Here is a 19,742-nt window from a genome sequence, read left to right as displayed (position 1 = left end):
CTTAGTTTTTGTTTTCGTTTTTTTTAGGTTCAGTTGTTGATAGCTGTGAGTTTAATGTCATTGTACTGTGCATAGTTCTTGATATTCTTCTATTCCTTACATAAGTCCCTTTAACATCTCATATAATAAGGGCTTGTTGATGATGAACTCTTTTAACTTGACCTTATCTGGGAAGCACTTTATCTGCCCTTCCATTCTAAATGAAAGCTTTGCTGGATAGAGTAATCTTGGGTGTAGGTCCTTGCCTTTCATGACTTTCGAATACTTCTTTCTAGCTCCTTCTTGCCTGCAAGGTCTCTTTTGAGAAATCAGCTGACAGTTTGATGGCAACTCCTTTGTAGGTAACTGTTTCCTTTCCTCTTGTTGCTTTTAAGATTCTCTCTTTATCTTTAATCTTGGGTAACTTAATGATGATGTACTTTGGTATGTTCCTCTCTGGGTCCAATTTCTTTGGGACCTAAACTTCTGGAAGTCTATTTCCTTTGCCAGATTGGGGAAGTTCTCCTTCATTATGTTTTCAAATAAGTTTTCAATTTCTTGCTCTTGTTCTCCTCCTTCTGGCACCCCTATGATTCAGATGTTAGAGCATTTAAAGTTGTCCCAGAGTATCCTAAGCCTCTCTTCATTTTTTTGAATTCTTGTTTCTTCATTCTGTTCCAGCTGGATATTTATTTATTCCTTTTGTTCCAAAGCATTGATTTGAGTCCTTGTTTCCTTCCCTTCACTGCTGGTTCCCTGTATATTTTCCTTTATTTCATTTTGTATAGCCTTCATTTCTTCCTTCATTTTGCAATCGAGCTCAATCAGTTCTGTGAACATCCTGGTTACCAGTGTTTTGAACTCTGCATCTGATAAGTTGGCTATCTCCTCATCACTTAGTTCTTTTTCTGGAGTTTTGATCTGTTCTTTCATTTGGGCCATATTTCTTTGTCCCAGCACATCTGTTAGGTTGTAAGGGGCAGGGCCTTAGGTATTCACCCAGACAAGGCAACTCTCTTTGCTGCCTTGTGGTGCTGTCCATGGGGGAAGGGTCAGAGAGGAAATGAGGCTCACTTGCTCTGCTCTAGCCCCACTTTCCAGCGAACTCTCTCATGTGAGCCTGGGAGTTTCTCTTGCCGTGGCAAACCCCACAGTTTACCGCTAGCTTTGAGTCTTTACTTTCCTGTTTAGCCAGCCCCACCTTGCCCTCCCAATCCATCACCATGCATGCATCCTCTCCTCTCAGCTGCCCATCTCAGCCCCTTCTGCCCTCCTACCGGTTTGGGTGAATGTTTCTTTAACTCCTTGATTGTTCGAGTTCCATGCAGTTTGATTTTCTGGTACTTCTGGCTGTTTATTGTTTTTGGATCGGTTGTTATCCCTCTTTTGGTTGTGGAGGAAGCAAAGCGTTTCTATGTACACCTCCATCTTGGCAGGAACTGCAACCACTTTTCTCATCGTTGTTAGTGTGGTAAGCCTGGCTGTCCGAGAGCCAGAGGGACCCGCCACTGCCCCGCTAGGAGACAGAGAGGGACAGACTTGAGCACAGTGTGAGTCAGGCTTTAGCGACAGAGAAGCCGACAGTCAGCACCTGCCTGTGATCTCACCTGAAACCTGGGTACTTCTGGGCCTTTGGACCTTTCTAAATTCTCTTGAGCATTTTACTTTTAAAATAAATGCTGGTTTTGAGAGCTTTTTTCCTTTTAAGTATTTTATTTATTTATTTTTTAGAGAGGGGGAGGGGAAGAAAGAGAGGAAGAGAAGCATCACTGTGCGGCTGCCTCTCGCACATCCCTCACTGGGAACCTGGCTCACAACCCAGGCATGTGCCCTGAGTGGGAATCGAACCAGCCACGCTTCGGTTCACACAGGCTGGCATTCAGTCCACTGAGCCATGCCAGCCAGGACTTGAAAGCTTTTTTAAAAAGGCAAAACATTGTGCCTACAACAGGAAATTATTTAGAATAAGATGAAGTGTGTATATAACCCATGGGGTTAAATCTTGTGGATTCATCTCTCATTCTTATTTCCTCTTTCTCCTAAAACTCACTGAAAAGACAGCATGGAAGTGAAAAAAGTTATAAACACTCAAGTAGCCCTGCTCTGCCCATTTTTGTGTTTTGTGAAAACAAAAATAAAACACCTCCACTTGGTTGTGCTACTGTGGTCAGGTTTTCTGTTCTGTGGAGCAGAACATACTTCTAATCCATGAGCCACAGTGAGGCACAGCCTCACCTGGACCCACACAGCCCCTCAGAGGTTCCACAGCCTCTACCTAAATCTGAACAAATCAGAGGCAGGCATCTGATGAAAGCCTCAAACACAAGAAAGGGTGACCAAATCAAACAAACTTAGAAAAGAGAGACAATGCAGGAAACAGAAGAAGAATTCACAAGTTATAGTTTATATCCTTAAAGAAGTAAAGGAAGATATGCATCTATAAAACAAAACAAACCCAATTAAAAATAATGCATGCTATTAAAAAGAAGCAGTTGATTAAACAAGAACATGAATAATCAAATTAAAAAATGGGCTAAAGAGCTGTATAGACACTTCACCAATAGAAGATATGCAGATGGCAAATACGCATATGAAAAGATGTTCCACATCATATGTCATTAGGGAACTGTAAATTAAAACCACAAAACGTCACACCTATCCGAATGGTGACACCCTGACCAGTGTGGCTCAGTTGGTCGAGCGTCATCCCCTCAAGCAAAAAGTTGCCAGTTTGATTCCTGGGTTGCAGGCCAGTGCTTGGTTGGGGCGCATGCGAGAGGCAACTAACCAATGTTTCTCCCACACACTGACGTTTCTCTCCCTGTCTTTCTCCCTCCCTTCCCCTCTCTCTAGAAGCAAATAAATAAAATCTTTAAAAAACAAAAGAAGAAGAACGGTGAAAACCAGAATCCTGATGACACCCGATGCTGGCGAGGACGTGGAGCGGCAGGGACTCTCGTTTGCTGCTGGCGGGAGTGCAGACGGCACAGCCACTCAGGAAGACAGTCTGGTGGTTCCATACAAAACTAGACACACTCTTACCATGCAATCCAGCAATCACACTCCTTGGTATCTGCCCAAATACAGCAGCTTTATTCATGAGTGCCAAAACCTGGAAACAACCAAGATGTCCTTCAATGGGTGATGGATAAACTGCGGTCCATGCAGACAGTGGAATGTTGGTGCTAAAAAGAAATGGACTCTCAAGCCGTGAGAGACATGGGGGAAAAATGAAAGCATGTGACTAAGTGAAAGCAAACAACCTGTAAAGGTGCATACTGTGTGATTGCAACTATATGACACTTTGGACAAGGCAAAACTATGTAGGTCCACTGATTGTGACCAATGTACCACCGTGGTGGGGGGCGTTGACAGTGGGGTGGGTGGGGTGTGCATGTGTTATACAGAAATCTCTCTGTACCTGCTCCTTCCTCAGTTTTGTTGTGAAACTAAAATTACTATAAAAAATAAAGTCTATCTGTTTAAATGGGCAGTTGTTGAACTGTACACATACAGTGAGTAGGTTTTACAATATGTAAATTATACCCCCGATAAGGCATTAAAACAAGGAGGAAATGGAAAATAAAAATAACATGGTAGCCAATTTTTTTTACATCAATAGGAGTGTTCAATATTAAGGGTATGCTCCAGAAATTAGATTTAAAAACACAGACATGGAAAATGTCAGAGAAAAGAACAAATAAAGGTTCAATTTGGGAGGTCTGACATCCAACTAATAAAATTATCAGAAAGAGAGCAGAGAAAATGGAGGGGAGAAAGCAGCTAAAGAAGTGGTAATGGAGAATTTTCTCAGGATGGGGACACAAGCCCCCAGTGTGGCTGGCCACACAGTGAAATGGAAGAGACCCCCCAAGGTCTCCTCAAGCACCAGGAGGGGACCACTGTTTTCCAATAACAGACCTTTCAGTGCCCTTCTCCCCGAGTACTACGACATGCTCAGAGTGTGACCAAGAGAAGAAGCAGGCGGGAAATGGGGATGGTATAGAATGTCAGGCTAGGCATTTGTTCGAGCTCATTCAGTTGTTTAGAAAACAAAAAACAAAACCTTTCATCTGAATGTTTTCTCCCCAGTAGGCAACATGCATAAATGTGCACAACACGCACACATCAAAATAAAACCGAGCATTTACGTCACATAAACCCTCGATGGTAAATAGGTGGGAAGGTCACATCTCCGCATACCCTAATCTCAAAGGCCTTTGGGGTCAAGCTCGAACAAACGCCTAGCCTGGCATTCTATACCATCCCCATCTCCCGCCTGCTTCTTCTCTTGGTCACACTCTGAGCTCAATGGAACTGGCCCCAAACTACAAAAAGAGTGTGGAGAGACACCACATCCCTCCTAACTTTACCTTTTACAAAGAAAAAAAATCTAAGGAGGGAATGTGCTCCCTACCACAAGAGATCCTGTGTTGGGCCTGGGACCCCACAGCTGCCATGGCCTCTCCTCACCATGGCCTCTCCCACGCCATTCACTGTCCCTTTCTTTTTCAAAACACTTGTTATCATTTTACTCCCCCCCCCCCCTCTCTCTCTAGCTCCAGGACAGCCACCTCAACAGGGGTGAAGAATGCCGGATGCATCTAGGAGCTTGTTAGAGGCTGAAATGTGTCCCCTGAAAGTCGTATGTTGAAGTCCTAACTCCCAACACCTCAGAATATGGCTCTATTTAGAGACAGAGGCTTTAAAGAAGTCACTAGACCTCTATTAAAATAAGGCCACTAGTGTGGCTCAGTTGGCTGGAGTGTTGTCTGTAAACCAAAGGGTTATGGGTTCGATCCCTGATCAAGGCAGGTACAGGAGGTAGATGATTGATGTTCTCTCCCACCTCTCTCTCTCTCTCTCAATCTCTCCGCTCCCCCACCCCGCCGCTTCCCTCCCTCCTTCTTCATAAATGAAAAAATGTCCTCAGGCAAGGGTAAAAAAAAATTAGGCCCATTAGAATGGGCAATGTGATCTGATGTTCCCCAGCACCACTGGGGAACATTCTTGTCCTGCCCCTGATGGAGCAGCCCCTGCCCTACATGGAGCGTTCACACCCTCTGGCTTCTGGGTCACCTACAGTGGCAGCCTCTGGGGAGGGCTGGATTTGGGAGCTCAGCTGTAGTCTCTTACAGGCAGACAGGCCTGGATTAGGGGACACACCCTCTCCCCTCCTTGAGTGCTCTCTGCTCCTAGGAGCTCCCTCCAAAAATGCCCTTGCTCAAGCCCTCTCCAGCTCAGGCTGAATGTGGGGTGATAATCAGAGGAGTTTGAGGTATTGTCCTTAGCTGTTGTCCCAGACATTCCACAGGCTGCTGCACTTTTAAAACAAAACCAAAGCCCTTGGCAGGAAAAACGGCAGACTCAACTATTTTGTTTGTTTTTAAGAGAATTTAACGAAGGGACTATTTACTTGAGTGTGGACATTAAGGAGCCCGGTATGGGGTGTTGGGGCACCTGGGACTAGCATTGGGGAGGTGGGGAGTCCTTACCCTCCCTGGCTGCTGAAGAGGGGTGGAAGAGCTGGTGAGGGGATACGCAAGAGCTATAAAAGGGTTGAGGGGAGGGCACAGCCATCACCAAAACCACACACCTGGGTAGGACCAGAGCCATGGAGAAATACCCCAACCTCTCTTTTTTCTCATCTGCTGCCGGTGCCTCCCATTGGCCAAATATAGCTGGAAGCCAGTGATGCCCTGGGCACAGAGCAGGACAGAGAAAGGTGGGGTAGAGGGGGTTCAAGTGACTCAAGCAAGGCCAGTGGGATGAGGCACTCTTGACCAGATAAAGCCACAGGCCTGTGCAGTGCACAGTGTACTCCTGACGCTGTCCGCACAAGACCATGACTGAGGGCCTGCCTCCCAGAGCCCTGAGCAGCATTAGCTGCCACATACCCAATCAAGCTAGTCCTCCAGTCCTCAGCAGCTGCAAGGCCTGGAAAGCATCCCAGCAAAGTCAGCCGGAGTTGGTAAATATCTTTATCTATATGAGTTGGGTGCCTTTTTTGAACAGACCATTGGCAGAGGCCAGGAGAGCTCTGAGAACCAAGCTCTGGACTTTGCCACCGAAGCCAGCACTGCAGTTGCAAAGTCACCACCCACCAGCCAGAGACCCTAGAACTCAGATGCCCCCAGGGTCGCTACCACCCCAGGAATAGACTTTTCATGCTCCTGCTTCTGGAAACAACACCTCCCAAATGAAACCCAAAGGAGTGCACTTGCTTGGCTAAACCAAGGCCATATGCCTTCAACCGAACTTAAAGGAAGCCTGGGAAAGCAAGTACCCCTACTTTCCAAATTAGGGGGAAAACCCTAAATACTGGAAGATGTTTCCAGGGCTGGGCAGCCAACAATGTCCACTAATACCTTTCTCAACATTGGCGTCTTTCCTTCAGACAGTATTTCCAAAGTGGGGTTTCTGACTCCTGACTCTTGCTATGTTTTATTGCCAGGTTCCTTTCCCTAAAGAGTTAAACTCATTCACCACCACTTCCAGCAAGGAGAACGCCTGCCTGCTGGGCCACAGCCACAAACGTCAAAGCTTCTACAAAACTAACAGGCAAACTATGATGCATACCTCATTGCTTCATTCTTTTTTGTCAGGGCGGGGGTTTCCTACATTTGTTTATTAGTTGCATTCTGCAAAACTCTGATACTTGACTTAGAATACATTTTATGATTTGTTTTGATGACTGATTTTTCATTATTTTCCTTGTTGTAGCCTGTGCTAAAATTAGCTGGCATTGGTATTAGGATTAGACTCAGCAGTGTGTATCAGAAAAAACAACAGCAGGCTTCAGCTAGATGGACACTTGCTTCTCTCCCACATAAGACAGGCCTACAGGCCAGTCCAGCGCGGGCATGGGCCCAGCTCCTCCTGGACCATCCCTCTGCCACCCCGAGGGGCCTGGGCCCTGCTGTCTCAGGCAGCAGCTAGGGCTCCAGTCCTCACACTCAGCAACAGGAGAGTGGGCAGGGGAAAGAAGGAACGATCTGCCTACCTTTACAACCCTTCTGCTTGCATCTTTTTGGCCAAAATTTGGACAAGTGGCCTCCCCATGGGAGGCCAGACAATCAGCCCAGCTAAAAACCTGTCAGGATCTTACTGCTCAGGACTAAGGGAAGAATGGCTGTTGAGAGGCAGGCAACTATCTTCTCCACCAGCAAGGATAAGAATTCAAATGTGTGAGAACAACCACAGCTTATGAAAATAACTCCCACTTCATAAACAGTTATCAACTGTGGGCACTTGATAGGATCACCGGGAGGTCGGCTGGCCTTGTGGGGCTGAAGAGAGGACCGGAGGCCATGCTGCTTTCTTACTTCATACCTTTGAACATTTCATTTGTTCATCCACTCAACAAAGTTTCTTTCAAAACACCCATTACATTTTCACTGAGCTGTCTTACCCCTGTGTTTGCTACTCCTTGGGGGCAGATAGTGTGTCCCCAGTAGCCAGCACAGAGCATAGGCTCACAAGACACTTGGTCTGTGGATGAAGGCTTGCCCCGGCCTCTCCGCACCAGGCTCTGCAATGGGCACTGAAAGCACAGGAACAGAGGCCTGCCCTTCGGCACTCACGGCTGTGGGTGGAGGTTTGGGCCCCCAGGGAACAAACAGAGGGGGCACCGGTGAGGAAGTCAGTGTGGTTAGATTGTACTTCATGAGTGACAAGCCAAAAGGGAGAAGATCCTTAAGGTACACCAGACTTAAAGTTCCTCTCAAGTCCAAGGTGAGAAATTTAGCCTCAACCCTGAGGCAATAGGGAGCCACAGAGGCTATAAGCAGGTGGTGACAGAATAGCCATCTAGATTGTTCTGGCCGCTCTTGCAGGAGGGAGGTGTGTAGGGGGGACTGGACAAGACCTCCCCCATCCCCGCCCATGAGAGGCCTCCCAGGAAGCCAGACCAGTGTAAAAGCTAAGATGGTCCTCAGGGATGGCTGCGAGGCAGACAGGATGACACCGAGCTCAGAGGGGCAAAAAGGGAAGAGAGGTGAGCGCCCAAGGCTGAGGAAATAGTGTGATGGCTGAGTGGCAAGAGAGGGGAGTCTGAGATTGGATGGGGGCCAAAGCAAGGGGTTTGAAGAAAGGGGGTGGTATGAGGTGAAAAAAAATACAAAACAAAAGAGGCCCTGTGCTCCGGCGCGTGAGCCAGACAGATCCCCGGGGGAGTCTGGAAGGGGGAGAAGGGGGCTGGAGAGAGGCCCTGGCTGGAGCCGGAGCAGACGGCTGTTGGACGCCTGCAAGCTGTGCTCACGGCTCAGCAATGTCCCAGCCCTGCCAGGAGCCGGCCAGCCCCTGTGCCTCTTCATCCTCCTCACTGGCCCGCCCCAGCCTGGTCCCAGCAGCAGGAGCTCTGAAGCTGCCCCCCACCGAGGGGCCTCCCCTCCTCAGAACCCAGGCACACTCACATCTCTCCATCACCCCTCAGCCTTCCCCCAATGGCTGATGACGCACAGGCCCAAGGAGGGGGAGAAAATAAAGACATCGTCCGGGCTGAGCCAGTGAGAGTTAATGTCTGCAGTGCTTTGCCCCTGACAGGCCTAATGAGACACAGGTGGTCCCCTGGCTCCAGCCTATGCTGGTTCAGTGCCCGGGATGAAGAGAGGGGGTTCTGCCGTTCCAGGGGGTGGGGCTGGGGCCGCTGGCTGGGGCCCAGCACATAACTCCGGCGGTTGCAGTCTGGGGCAGCAGACACCCAGCCGCTCTGAGCTGAACTGGCAGCATGAAGGTACCGGGCCCCGGGTGGGGGACTCATGTGTGGGAGATTCATGCGTGGGGGACAGAGCCCTTTGTGTGTAGAGGACCTTGACGAGAGATGGGACCCTAAAGGCCCCGGGGGTTTGCACGATCCAGCTGAAACTCCTAATCTGCGAGGGTGCTGAGCCTGTCCCAGGGAGTGGGGTTTCTTGGGAAGGAAAAGAGGGCCAGAGGGCAGGCGAAGGGTTTCCGGCAGGGGCTGCTCTGGGTGTTGGCAAGTGGAGAGAAAGCCAGGAGGGCTCTGGGGCTGGAGGCATGGACTGTGCTGAGGTGACCCTGTTTTCCTGTCACCAGGTCCTCCTGGCCCTGCCGCTGCTCCTGCTGCTCCTCTCCATTCCCCACTGCACCCCACAGGTCTCCGGAATCCGGGGTGATGGTAAGCAGCCCACGGTTGCAAATTCAGCCTGGCGAGCAGGCTGGGCAGAGAGGCTGTCTGAGCCACATCCCTGGGAGTCAGCCAGCTCTGCAGGCCTCAGTCTCCTGCTCTATAAAATGGGGCAGGTGGATGACATGATCTTCGAGCAACCCTCCTCTCCAAGAAATCTTGCAATGTCTTGTGACAGAGTACCCTGCTCCCAGGGATGGAGGCAAATTGTAGGGTGCCGAAGTGTGAGTTATGCCTTAGCCCCCTCTTGTCCTCCCTGCCCTGCTTCCCAGCTCTAGAGAAGTCTTGCCTTCAGCAGCCCCTGGACTGTGACGACATCTACGCCCAGGGCTACCAGGCGGACGGCGTGTACCTCATCTACCCTCTGGGCCCCAGCGTACCCGTGCCTGTCTTCTGTGACATGACCACCGAGGGCGGGAAGTGGACGGTGAGTGGCAGGAGGGGGACAGATGCCCAGTTCCAGTCCTAGTGTGTGGCCCAGCTTCACCTCTGGGAGCCTCAGTTTCTTCATCTCCAATGTGAGGATAACAGTGCTGATAGCATAGTTTGTGAGCTGCTGCCAGCACAGAATTCTAGGTGCACATAAGCCTCATAATAACCCTGAGAGAAATGCACCCGCACAGACAAGGAACTGAAGCCCAAAGGGCTGAAGCACCTCATTCAATGTCACACAGCCAACACAGCACTCCACCCTGGCATTTGAACACCCTCCTAAGCCCTCCCCAGCACCGAGCAGCTGCCCCCTGGGGGATGCCAGGATACATCCTGTTTTAAGTCCCCAGCTCAGCCCTTTAACAAACCACTTCAGCACCATAGCGTCCATACCTGGATGAGGCCCCTCCCTGCCCAGTGGACCCTTGAAAACCGAGGCCTGTCGTCTCTGCTCCAGGTTTTCCAGAAGAGATTCAATGGCTCAGTGAGTTTCTTCCGGGGCTGGAATGACTACAAGCTAGGCTTTGGCCGTGCAGATGGAGAGTACTGGCTGGGTAAGGCGGGGCCCAGGTAGGCTGGGGGCCACCCCAGAGTCAGGTCCTTGCTGACTAGTTGCCCTGCCTTCCTCCCCAGGGCTGCAGAACCTGCACCTCCTGACACTGAAGCAGAAGTATGAACTGCGAGTGGACCTGGAGGACTTTGAGAACAATACAGCCTACGCCAAGTACATTGACTTCTCCATCTCACCCAACGCGATCAGTGCTGAAGAGGATGGCTACACCCTCTACGTGGCAGGCTTTGAGGACGGCGGGGCAGGTAGCACCCTCCTGATAGACTAATGAGGGGATGTGGAGGGACAAGGCAGGCACTGCCCTATTGGTCCCAAACCCCTTCAGGCCCCTCCTTTCCCCTCCTGGCCCAGAAGGGTCATGGCTGGCTCCCCACCAGCTCAGGCCTCAGCCTGGGGAGAGGCCCCATCCACTCCACTCCAGGCAGCCCCATGGGGAACAGCTGTTTCTCTTCACTGCAGAAGCACAGCTACCCAGCATCTGGTGCAGGAAGGATGCCTCATCCCACCAGGCTGACACGTAACGTCTCTGACAGCATCACTGGTCACTGCTGTAAACCCCTGCCCACAAGCCCAGGGCTCAGGTCCCTGCTTCAGTAGCCCCTCCCCTCTTCTTCTCCGCCAGGTGACTCCCTGTCTTACCACAGTGGCCAGAAGTTCTCCACCTTTGACCGGGACCAGGACCTCGTTGTGCAGAACTGTGCTGCCCTCTCCTCAGGAGCCTTCTGGTTCCGAAGCTGCCACTTCGCCAACCTCAACGGCTTCTACCTGGGTGGCAGCCACCTCTCCTATGCCAATGGCATCAACTGGGCCCAGTGGAAGGGCTTCTACTACTCCCTCAAGCGCACTGAGATGAAAATACGCCGGGCCTGAGTGGATGGCCCCGTCAGGCCCCAATGCCCCTCTGGCTGCTCCGTCTCCACGAGCGCTCCCTCCGCTGTGCCTGTCACCCCCCCCAACCCCCAACATCAGTTCTGCTGCTCTCTTGGCACCTGCTTCTCACAGGGGGCCTTATGGCTCTAGCCCCAGCTGATCTCTAAGCCAGGCCTCTGCTCCCCTTGACCTGAGGCTGTGCTGCTAAACAGTTTCCCAGGCCTCTTTGGAAAGGCACAGTCTGGACCTGGCTGGGCTCCACGAGACTCTTAGCTGCCTCCGCCCCATACCAAAGGCTAAGGGCTAGGAGCTGCCCTCCCAGGCTGCAGACTCTCGTGTTCCACCTTAGCCAGCTTCCTTACTGTGGGCTCATCTGTCTGAGGCCACCCCAACATGTTTGTCTGAGCTGGTGCAGTCTGATCAACACCCAGCGTATGCCACACCACCTGCGTGTGACCGCTATAACCACCCCCAGCAAGCCCCCAGCTGTTCTGAGTGTCTCTCATCCTTTGCCTGCCTCCCACCAACTTAGTCTCTAGTGGTGAGCACCAGCAATCCTCAGCCTCATCTCACTATCATACTCAGCTTTCCCTGCCTCCTGTCCCAGGCTCCCAAACCTCAAGGCCAAAACTGTATTTCACCACAGCTACGGCACACCACCCAAAAACAGCCAGTCAAGGTAGGCATAGATATAAGGTCCTCCCACCTGCCCCAGGGTTGAGGTTTGACCATGTGAGGGGGTAGCAGACAACTTCTGCGGGACTGGGAGCAGGTAGAGAGTGGAGTCTCAATAAACCTCAGGACCTGAATGAACTTGGCTTTGGCTGTTGTGCATGCAAATGCATTTGTTTGGTCCCCAAAGGTGGGGACCTGCCTCCTCTGTTTCTTTACTGACAGCACATTGCCCTCTGCTCCAAAAAATACCTGGAGTTAGGCACTAGAGAAAAACTTGTATTTTGCAGGCCTCATTTTGATGGCAAAAAGAATGACTAATAATAAAATTATATAATAAAAATATAATACTGAAAAGGATCGCCTGGAGAACAGGGATGTCCTGATCCTCTCATGGCTCGGTGGTGGCTCAGGTGGCTACTTAAGGCTGCAGGGTGGGTCTGAGATGAACCTGCAGAGTAATCCCAAGCCAAGCTTCTCCTGCAGGGCCCAAGGCTCCAGCCCTGGAGCATGCTCCTGCAGGCCTTGGGCTGGGTCTTCCTCCTGGCAGCAAGGCCCAGGCTGTGGGCCTCAGGGCTACTGGAGGTCAGGCAGGTCAGCCAGCAGCATCGGGGAATCCATCTGGATCTCACGCTGCAGAGACTCAATGTCGGAAGGATTCATGCCATGGCCCTCGAGCCAGTCAGCAAGCAGGGAGGCCGAGAGTGAGGCCGAGTCTGTCTGGCTGTAGGGAAAAGGAGGGCAGAGACCAATGAGCGTACACTGGCTCCTCCTGCCCCAGGAACCCACAGTCCCACTCTGGAGGTTTGGTCCAGACAAACTTACCCATCCTGTGGCCCATCAGCCATGCCCATATCAAAAGACTGGTTCAGGAACTCCTCCAGGTCAAAGCCAACACCATAACCAGCCCCACTGCCCTTTGGAGTGCCTGAGAACACAGGGGGCAAGGGGTCCTCCACCTGCGGGTAGAACGGCTGGTTACAATACAGGCACCACCAAGAGCAGGCAGAGTTCTGCAGGAAAGCCCCTGTTCTGGTACTGCTGGTGACTCTGCCTGAAAGCCCATGGGGGACAGCACCAGCCCTGACAATCACCAAGTTCTGGCTGGGGTCCATCTCCAGGTCAGACACTTCCTAGACGCATCATACTTAACTCTTAAGACCCTGCTCATTAGCATTATGTTCCTTCTATGAGCAAGGAGACAAGTTCAGAGACCAGCCCTAAATGCTGCTTAGTATTCATAGAATAAAACACACCAAAACCTCTTGTCTCCCTGTCCCCACTGAACATCAAGGACTTCCCAAACCCATTTTTCCTGGGCCCAGATCCAGGTGTCCTTATAGTCTGGGTTTCTCCTCTCACCTGAGACTTGGACAGCTGCTGGGTCACCAGGTTGACATCGGGTGACTCTGAGGTGGAGGTCTGAGTGGTCCCCCTAGGGTCCGGAGGGGGTGGGCCAGATGGGAAATAAGGCAGAACACCCAGGGTGCTGGAACCAGGCATCCCAGGGGGTGGCATAAGTGACTGGGGAGCCAGGAGGCTAGAGGTGGTGGTGGTTTGGAGTGGAGCAGGGCCAGGAATGGGTCCAGGAATGCCAGAAGCGTGAGGAGCAGGGCCAGGGGTGGGGCAGGCAGACTGTGGTGCAGGACCAGGGGTGGAGCCTGCAGGTGGCAATGGGTGTCGAGTGGGCTGAGCTACAGGGCCAGCGGGAGGACTGGTGGGTTGAGCTGGAGGAGGTGTTGTTACTAGGGCAGGGGCTGGGGGCTGGGCCATTCGAGTCCAGCGCTCCAACAAGCTTCGATCATTATCACTGAGCACTAGCCCAGCCAAGGGATCAGTGGAGGGGCCCCCAGAGGCCCCGGTCCCTCGCTCCTTGCGCTCCCGCTCCTGCCGCCGCTTTTCACGCTCCTTTGCTCGCTCCTGCCGCCGCCGCCGCTTCTCCTCCCGCTCCCGCTGGCGCTCCTGGGCTGTCACTGGCTTCCGAGGTTCAGGTGCTTCTACAGGGGCACTGGGGCCATCTGCAGGGAAGTTGGACAGGGAGAAAGTAAGAGCCTGCAGCCCTAAGCCCAGAGTCCCTCTTCTACCTTCCCATTCCCAAGTCAGCAACTGCTTCTGCTCTAGGCACCTCTGAGCCGGCTCCGCAAAGACTTGAGCAGGGCAGCTTTGAGGGCTGCCTTGGTGTTGTCTGAGATGGCACCCTCCCTCTTTGGAGGGGCTGGTTCACTGGCCAGCGGGGCGAGTGGCTGCAGGGCCATATCAATGGTGTCAGGCACAGGGCCAGGGCACGGCAGTGGAGCTGGTGGAGGTGACTCCATGGCACAGTCCCCACTGGGAGCCCAGGAGCTGGGCATCTCAATGTCGGGGCAGCTAGGCTCACTGGCCACAGGCTGCAGAGAAGGCTGGAAGCGTATCTGCTGGCGAATGCCCTCACGCCGTGCATGAAAGTCCTCAATCTCAGCCACAATAGCCTCCTTAATCCGCTCCCGGGTGAGGGCTTCTCGGTCAAAGGCAAAGTCAAAGGGCGGCGCACAGTCAGGCTCATCATCAGGGTCGTGGTACTTGGCCAGGAAGGGGTGGCGAAGGGCAGCAGCTGCTGAGATACGGGCACTGGGCTCAAAACGCAGCATTCGTCCCAGCAATGAGAGGGCCTGGCGGTCAGCACCTGGGTACACTGTCTCCCAGGGCACAGGCTGGCGTGGTGGCAGACTCTGGATATATGCCCGCACCCTTTCAGCCCCTACAGCTTGAATCACAGCTGGTGACGGGGTGCCCAACACCATCATGATCAGCTGTAGCTGGTGCACATAGTTTTTGCCTGGGAAGAGCTGGCGCCTGGCCAGCATCTCACCGAAGATGCACCCCACAGACCACAGGTCAATAGCCTGTGTGTATTCGTGCAGTGAGAGCATGAGCTCAGGGGCACGGTACCAGCGTGTGGCCACATATTCAGTCATGAAGTACTGGTGCTCAGCAGGCGAGGTGCACAGGCCCCGTGCCATGCCAAAGTCACCGATCTTGAGTTCGCAGTTTTCATTCACCAACAAGTTAGAGGGCTTGAGGTCACGGTGGATGACCTGAGCTGAGTGCATGTACTTGAGGCCCCGCAGCAGCTGGTACAGGAAGTAGCGCACATGCTCCAATGTGAGTGGCTGTGAGGAGTGGATGATCTGGTGCAGGTCGCTCTCCATCAGGTCCAGGACCACATAACTAGAAGGGACAGGGGAGAGAGGCATCAGCTATCTGGCCCACTCTCTAGCCCAACCTCACCATGCCCTCCTGACCCCAGACAGGTGGTAGCCTTACCATCAGACTCTGTAGGGGCCATGGCATAGTATGAAGATTCTAGAGTCTCTACAACTGTTCCATGAACTTAAGTGAAGTTAAATCCCTTTGTCTCCAGATCTTTTCCCCATCAGAGAAAAGATGAGGTTGGATTAAACCAGAGCTGACCAATGGGTTTAGTTTGGGGTCTGTCTCCATTGTTTGGTAGTGGCTGCTTGAAAGACAATGATAAAAATTGTGGTGTTTTGTCCATTTTCTTTTTTTTTAATTTTATTTATTTATTTTTAGAGAGAGGGGAAAGGAGGGAGAATGAGAGAGAAACATCGATGTGAGAAACATCGACTGGCTGCCTCTCCTACATGCCCCAATTCAGGTACTGAACCCGCAACCCAGGCATGTGCCCTGACCAGGTACTGAGCCAGCAACCTTTTGCTTTTCAGGACAAAACTCAACCGAGCCACATTGGTCAAGGCATCCTGTCCATTTTCTGCAGGAAAGTGTTCTATGATGTAGTTAGAGTATGAGTGTCCTACACTTACCATCCTACATACTTACATTCTATGAAATTAGAACACCTGTACTCTTCCTTAAGGAAACACATTTGTCCCTGGCAAAGTCCTAAGGGAGCACTGGTCCTGGAATTGTGGGAATTTTCCCAGCCTGTCTGACATTAGGTTCAGCTGCCCTTCCAGAACTTCAGCAACATGGTCCCAGCCTTCAGAAAAGGTCTCAATTCTGCCTCCCTCTCCCAACCCCACTCCTTACACAGATTTGAACTCGCCATAGGGCACAGTGGGCCTCAGGATGTCCTTGATGGCAATGATGTTGTCATGCTTGAAGTGTTTGAGGATCTTCAGTTCCCTGAGAGTCCGCTTGGCATTGGTCACCACATCAAAGGCATTGGGGATCTTCTTAATGGCCACCTGCTGGCCTGCAGAGCAGGGAAAAGGCAGATACTATAACGTACCTTGGGGTAGCTTCACAGTGGCATAAGGCCCTATCAACACCTAATGTCCAGAATGCAAACAACAGCTACTATGTACTGAGTACCCACCAGTGCCAAGTCCTGTGCTAAGCACTTAACACACATTATCAGATTTTCCCTTCACATCTCCTGAGTTAAGAGATGAGGAAATCTTGTCTCAGGAATTCATTGGGGGTTGCATAGCTAGTTAGTGGTAGAGTCTAGACTGTATAATGCCTGTGCTCATTCTACCTCTCTCTCCCTTTCAGACCTCACCCATCCTATCACCAATCCCTTGTGCCATTTTCTGGCTCCAGAACACACTTCTCTTTTAGAAACCAAGGGTACGATCTCCAATCTTCTCTAATTGGGATTGTCATTTTTCTAAGGAGGAAGTAGACTGATGTGCTGGCTGAACCACCATGCCTGAGTTTCTGAGAACTGTATCCAATATAGAGACCAGCACCCGGATGGCACGTAACCAAAGTTTGTTGACTTAAACCAGAATTTGCGTCCCAGTTTTCCTTCCTGGCTGTTTAAGATGGGGCAGCTTTCTCACTCTCCAGAAACTGGTTTCCACGTCTGTGAGCGGTACACCACAGGGAAGCTCACCCGTGAGACGACGGCGTGCAGAGGACACCACCCCGTAGGCTCCGTTGCCTATGGTCTCTATGATCTCGTACTCGTCCCCCACGTCAAAGGTCACATCGAAGGAGCGAGCTTTAAGCAGGGCCAGGTTCTTGGCCGCCACAGAAGCAGCGGTATTGGCAGGTTCCGACTTCACCGGCCCGGGGGGCTCCCCGGAGCCATCCTCGCCGTCTTCCTCCTTCAGGGGCTCGGCCATGGCGTCTGTGTAGAAACGCTGGTGAGGAAGGGCTCGCCCCGCCCAGGACCTCAGTTTCCCCTCTGTGAGGCTGCTGGAGCAGGGAATTTCCAAGTTCCCTAAGCCAACAGGAGGCAACCGGATAGTGACAAAAGAGAGTGGCTGGCACGTAGCAGACGTCCCACACCCAGGACTCAGAGCTCAGGTCCGGGTGGAACGCAGGGTCGGAGGTAGAGGAGGTGCCACAAGGCGCAGTCCAGGAAGAAAGGGAGGGGCGGGGCACTTCGCTTTCCCTGCTCGACACTCACCGAAACTTGCCTCATCTGACGCCTCCTCGGGGCTTTCGGAAGTCCTCGGAGCTCCCGGCCTCGTGTCCCAGTGGAGGGGGACTCCAGGAGTCGCTAGCTCACTTGTTCAAGGCCGCCGCCACCACCTCAACACTGCGCTGTGCCCCGCGGGTCCCAACGCCCCGCCTCCAAGGATCACGCTCCTTCCATCCTGTGACCAATCGCTGGGCTGTCTCTGCGGAGGTTCCCACCCCTTCTGTTTGTTTCGTCCAATCCGAACCCATCTTCTGAGGAAAACACGCCTCTGTCGTCCCCGCCCCGCGCGCCGCTGTCCAGCTCCACGGCGGGAGCCGCCCAAATTGCGCTCGGCTCTGGATAGGTGTGTGCTTCAGTCCAGCGCCGTCTTCCGACGCATGCGCGCTGTCAGCCCGGGGCACAGAGTGAATGGAAGGCTACGCCCCCGTGCGTGCCAGCGCGCAACACGGTCCCCTCCTTCTTCGGCCGTTAGTAGCTGGTCTTGGGAGTCCGTAAGGGCTGAGGCGGCCGGCCCCTCAGCGACTATCCATCGCGGCCGGCTCTTGAAATCTCCCTCCTTTAGGCCCTCTTCCTTTATCAGCCCCCGTCGCTTACATGCTAGTGCCCTGCCATTATCCCGATCGGCCCCGGGAGCCCGGCTCTGGAAATACATCATCCCGGATAGAGGGTGATCCGTCATGACCAAATGCAGAGTTCCCCGTCTTCCGGGATTCTAGAGCGTCCAGCCAGAAGCCGTCACTGACTTCCGGTGACTGGTCATTTCTACACAGTTCCCGGCGTCTCTGGACCTAGACTTGCTATTTCCTGGCTCCTGGCATATTCCCTCAGTGTGGTAGCTCCCTCTGCCTTAGGGCGGCGCGCTTTTGACGGCGGTTGAGTTGAGAGGGTAGCGGTCAGGGCCTTCCAGCCTCTAGCCGGATCACCGGAGCCCAGAGTGGGCAGAGCCAGCACAGGAACCGACCGCTGGGCCCTCACCCACTCCACAACCCGATAGTTGATTCGTTCGTGTAGCAAATGTTTATCAAGCACCATCCCTCTAAGGCCCGGTTCGAGGAGGCAGAGGTGGACGTGGTAGGCCCTGTGAGCTGAGAAAAAGGTATTCAGCAGGGCGTTCGAGGTAGGGCTAAAAGGAAGGTTTTGGAGCTGGGACTCCAAAGATAGGTGTGTTTTCACCAAGTGAGAAGAAAAGGTAGGTTGATTAAACGTCGACTGACAGTATGGAGGTGGAGAATGCAGGTTCTGTGGGTTCTTACTCTGCCCTGAGTGATAATGGTGGGTGGAACCCAATAGTTCGAGTCTGAGTGCCAGATTGAAGGTTTTTACCTAGAGTCGCAAACTAGCCGTGGGAGAGTGGACCCAGATAAAAAATTAATTTTGATAAGCCTATACACTTAAATTTTTTCATTTTGTTTATATTCCCTGCTGTTGTGTTTTTGTTTTTTACTTTTTACTAAAACACATAAAGTTCCACTGATTTTCACAAACTTAATACACAAGTGTACTGAATTCAGATGAAAAAAAATTACCAGCCCTCCGGAAGATCCTCTTCTAATGGTGATAGTTTTTGTAAACTCTTTTCTATGTATATTTTTTGCACTGAATTTTAAGAGTTTTATTGGGATACATACATTGTGATGAAAAGTAGATACTACATTACTACATTTTAAAAACTCAACATAAGGAAAATATACTTCAGATTATTAATATTAGGACAAATAGAAGACATAAAAATAATATGGGCCTCCAGAGTTAAGGTTAAACTATAAAATTTGTTCCTGGCCTTTGCTGGTGTGGCTCAAGTTGGTAGGAGAGTCCTCCCACAGTGGAAGGTTCACAGTTTGATTCCTGGTCAGGGTACATACCTGTTTTGCCAGCCAATCCTGCCTCAGCACTACAATCCCTAGTCTGGGTATGTTTGGGAGGCAACCAATTGATGTTTCTCTCTCACATTGATGTTTCTCTTCCTCTCTCTCTAAAAGCAATGAAAAATAAATAAATGTCCTTAGGTGAGGATGAAAAAAATAAAATTTGCTTCGGAAATTCTGACAGCATAGCAAAAAGCCAAATTATCTGTTACATGATTGGACATGAATAAAGAAACCATACCGTGGGAAGTGAACATTTTCTAGCACTGAGGTCTGAAAATATTTCTTTCATGGCTTTTCTTTTGGTGATAAATGGGCAACCTTCCCCACCTGTGAAGTACATGCAGTATAAGGCCTGTGGTGTCCTCCAGGGTATGGAGAGGGCATGCAAAAGGAGGACACAAAAGCACATCTTTTCTGGGAACAAGGTGGACAGCTGTATGATGGTCCTGTCTGATCCAGGAATAAAACAAAATATCAGAAGAAACTCAAAAACTGTATCCTTTAAACTCTCTTCAATTAGGCTGTGTACAATAGTACAAGTCACAGACTTCAACGTTCCCTGCCAAGAACTCACTGATTCTCATTTATTTTCAATCGACCATGAGCTGTTTTGCTCTACCCCTACTAGGCCCTGACTCTGTCTTGGAAAAGACATCAATTACTTAACAATTGGGTTGGTCAAAAAGTCCATATGGTTTGTTCCATAAAATAAACATTTTTCATTTTCACCAATAACTTTATTGATTTGGATATTTTGAGTATGTTGGCTATCTCCCACATGATACAAGGTTGATTGGTCTCAATGTCTTG

The 19,742-nt window shown here is 51.4% G+C and overlaps 2 protein-coding genes across 5 annotated transcripts; one reads left to right on the top strand and one right to left on the bottom strand.

Moving 5' to 3' along the window:
• The first annotated feature begins 8,552 nt into the window (after positions 1–8,552).
• Positions 8,553–11,813, top strand: MFAP4 (microfibril associated protein 4). Of its 2 annotated transcripts, XM_028534249.2 has the most exons (6): positions 8,553–8,713; positions 9,037–9,118; positions 9,400–9,554; positions 10,017–10,113; positions 10,193–10,375; positions 10,753–11,813. In XM_028534249.2, the coding sequence occupies exons 1-6, from the start codon at positions 8,708–8,710 to the stop codon at positions 10,998–11,000; spliced, it is 771 nt and encodes a 256-aa protein (XP_028390050.1). In that variant the 5' UTR covers positions 8,553–8,707; the 3' UTR covers positions 11,001–11,813. The 2 variants fall into 2 exon arrangements, with proteins under 2 accessions (XP_028390050.1, XP_028390049.1); XM_028534248.2 differs by lacking the exon at positions 8,553–8,713 and having other exon boundaries at positions 8,998–9,118.
• Positions 11,814–11,938: 125 nt separating this feature from the next.
• Positions 11,939–17,959, bottom strand: MAPK7 (mitogen-activated protein kinase 7). 3 transcript variants are annotated; one of them, XM_028534246.2, is made up of 7 exons: positions 17,050–17,959; positions 16,531–16,767; positions 15,720–15,885; positions 13,798–14,879; positions 13,035–13,690; positions 12,498–12,631; positions 11,939–12,396 (listed from the first exon to the last, which is right to left on the bottom strand). In XM_028534246.2, the coding sequence occupies exons 2-7, from the start codon at positions 16,760–16,762 to the stop codon at positions 12,249–12,251; spliced, it is 2,418 nt and encodes an 805-aa protein (XP_028390047.1). In that variant the 5' UTR covers positions 16,763–16,767; positions 17,050–17,959; the 3' UTR covers positions 11,939–12,248. The 3 variants fall into 3 exon arrangements, with proteins under 3 accessions (XP_028390047.1, XP_035888794.1, XP_035888795.1); XM_036032901.1 differs by having other exon boundaries at positions 16,531–16,881; positions 17,061–17,959; XM_036032902.1 differs by lacking the exons at positions 15,720–15,885; positions 16,531–16,767; positions 17,050–17,959 and adding an exon at positions 14,976–15,074.
• Positions 17,960–19,742: the final 1,783 nt, after the last annotated feature.

Source organism: Phyllostomus discolor, chromosome 8 (genome assembly GCF_004126475.2).
Source record: "Phyllostomus discolor isolate MPI-MPIP mPhyDis1 chromosome 8, mPhyDis1.pri.v3, whole genome shotgun sequence".
Taxonomy (NCBI): Eukaryota; Metazoa; Chordata; class Mammalia; order Chiroptera; family Phyllostomidae; genus Phyllostomus; species Phyllostomus discolor.
This window is presented reverse-complemented; position numbering and strand designations above follow the sequence as displayed.

Excerpts from the sequence above, each read along its gene's own strand:
- MFAP4 (XM_028534248.2), top strand. The coding sequence starts at position 8,998 with ATGGACTGTGCTGAGGTGACCCTGTTTTCCTGTCACCAGGTCCTCCTG. Across the intron at positions 9,555-10,016 it reads CCGAGGGCGGGAAGTGGACG|GTTTTCCAGAAGAGATTCAA; the intron begins GTGAGTGGCAGG and ends TCTCTGCTCCAG. Across the intron at positions 10,114-10,192 it reads AGATGGAGAGTACTGGCTGG|GGCTGCAGAACCTGCACCTC; the intron begins GTAAGGCGGGGC and ends CTTCCTCCCCAG.
- MAPK7 (XM_036032901.1), bottom strand. Across the intron at positions 14,880-15,719 it reads TATGGCGAGTTCAAATCTGT|TTATGTGGTCCTGGACCTGA; the intron begins GTAAGGAGTGGG and ends TGTCCCTTCTAG. Across the intron at positions 13,691-13,797 it reads TTTGCGGAGCCGGCTCAGAG|ATGGCCCCAGTGCCCCTGTA; the intron begins GTGCCTAGAGCA and ends ACTTCCCTGCAG.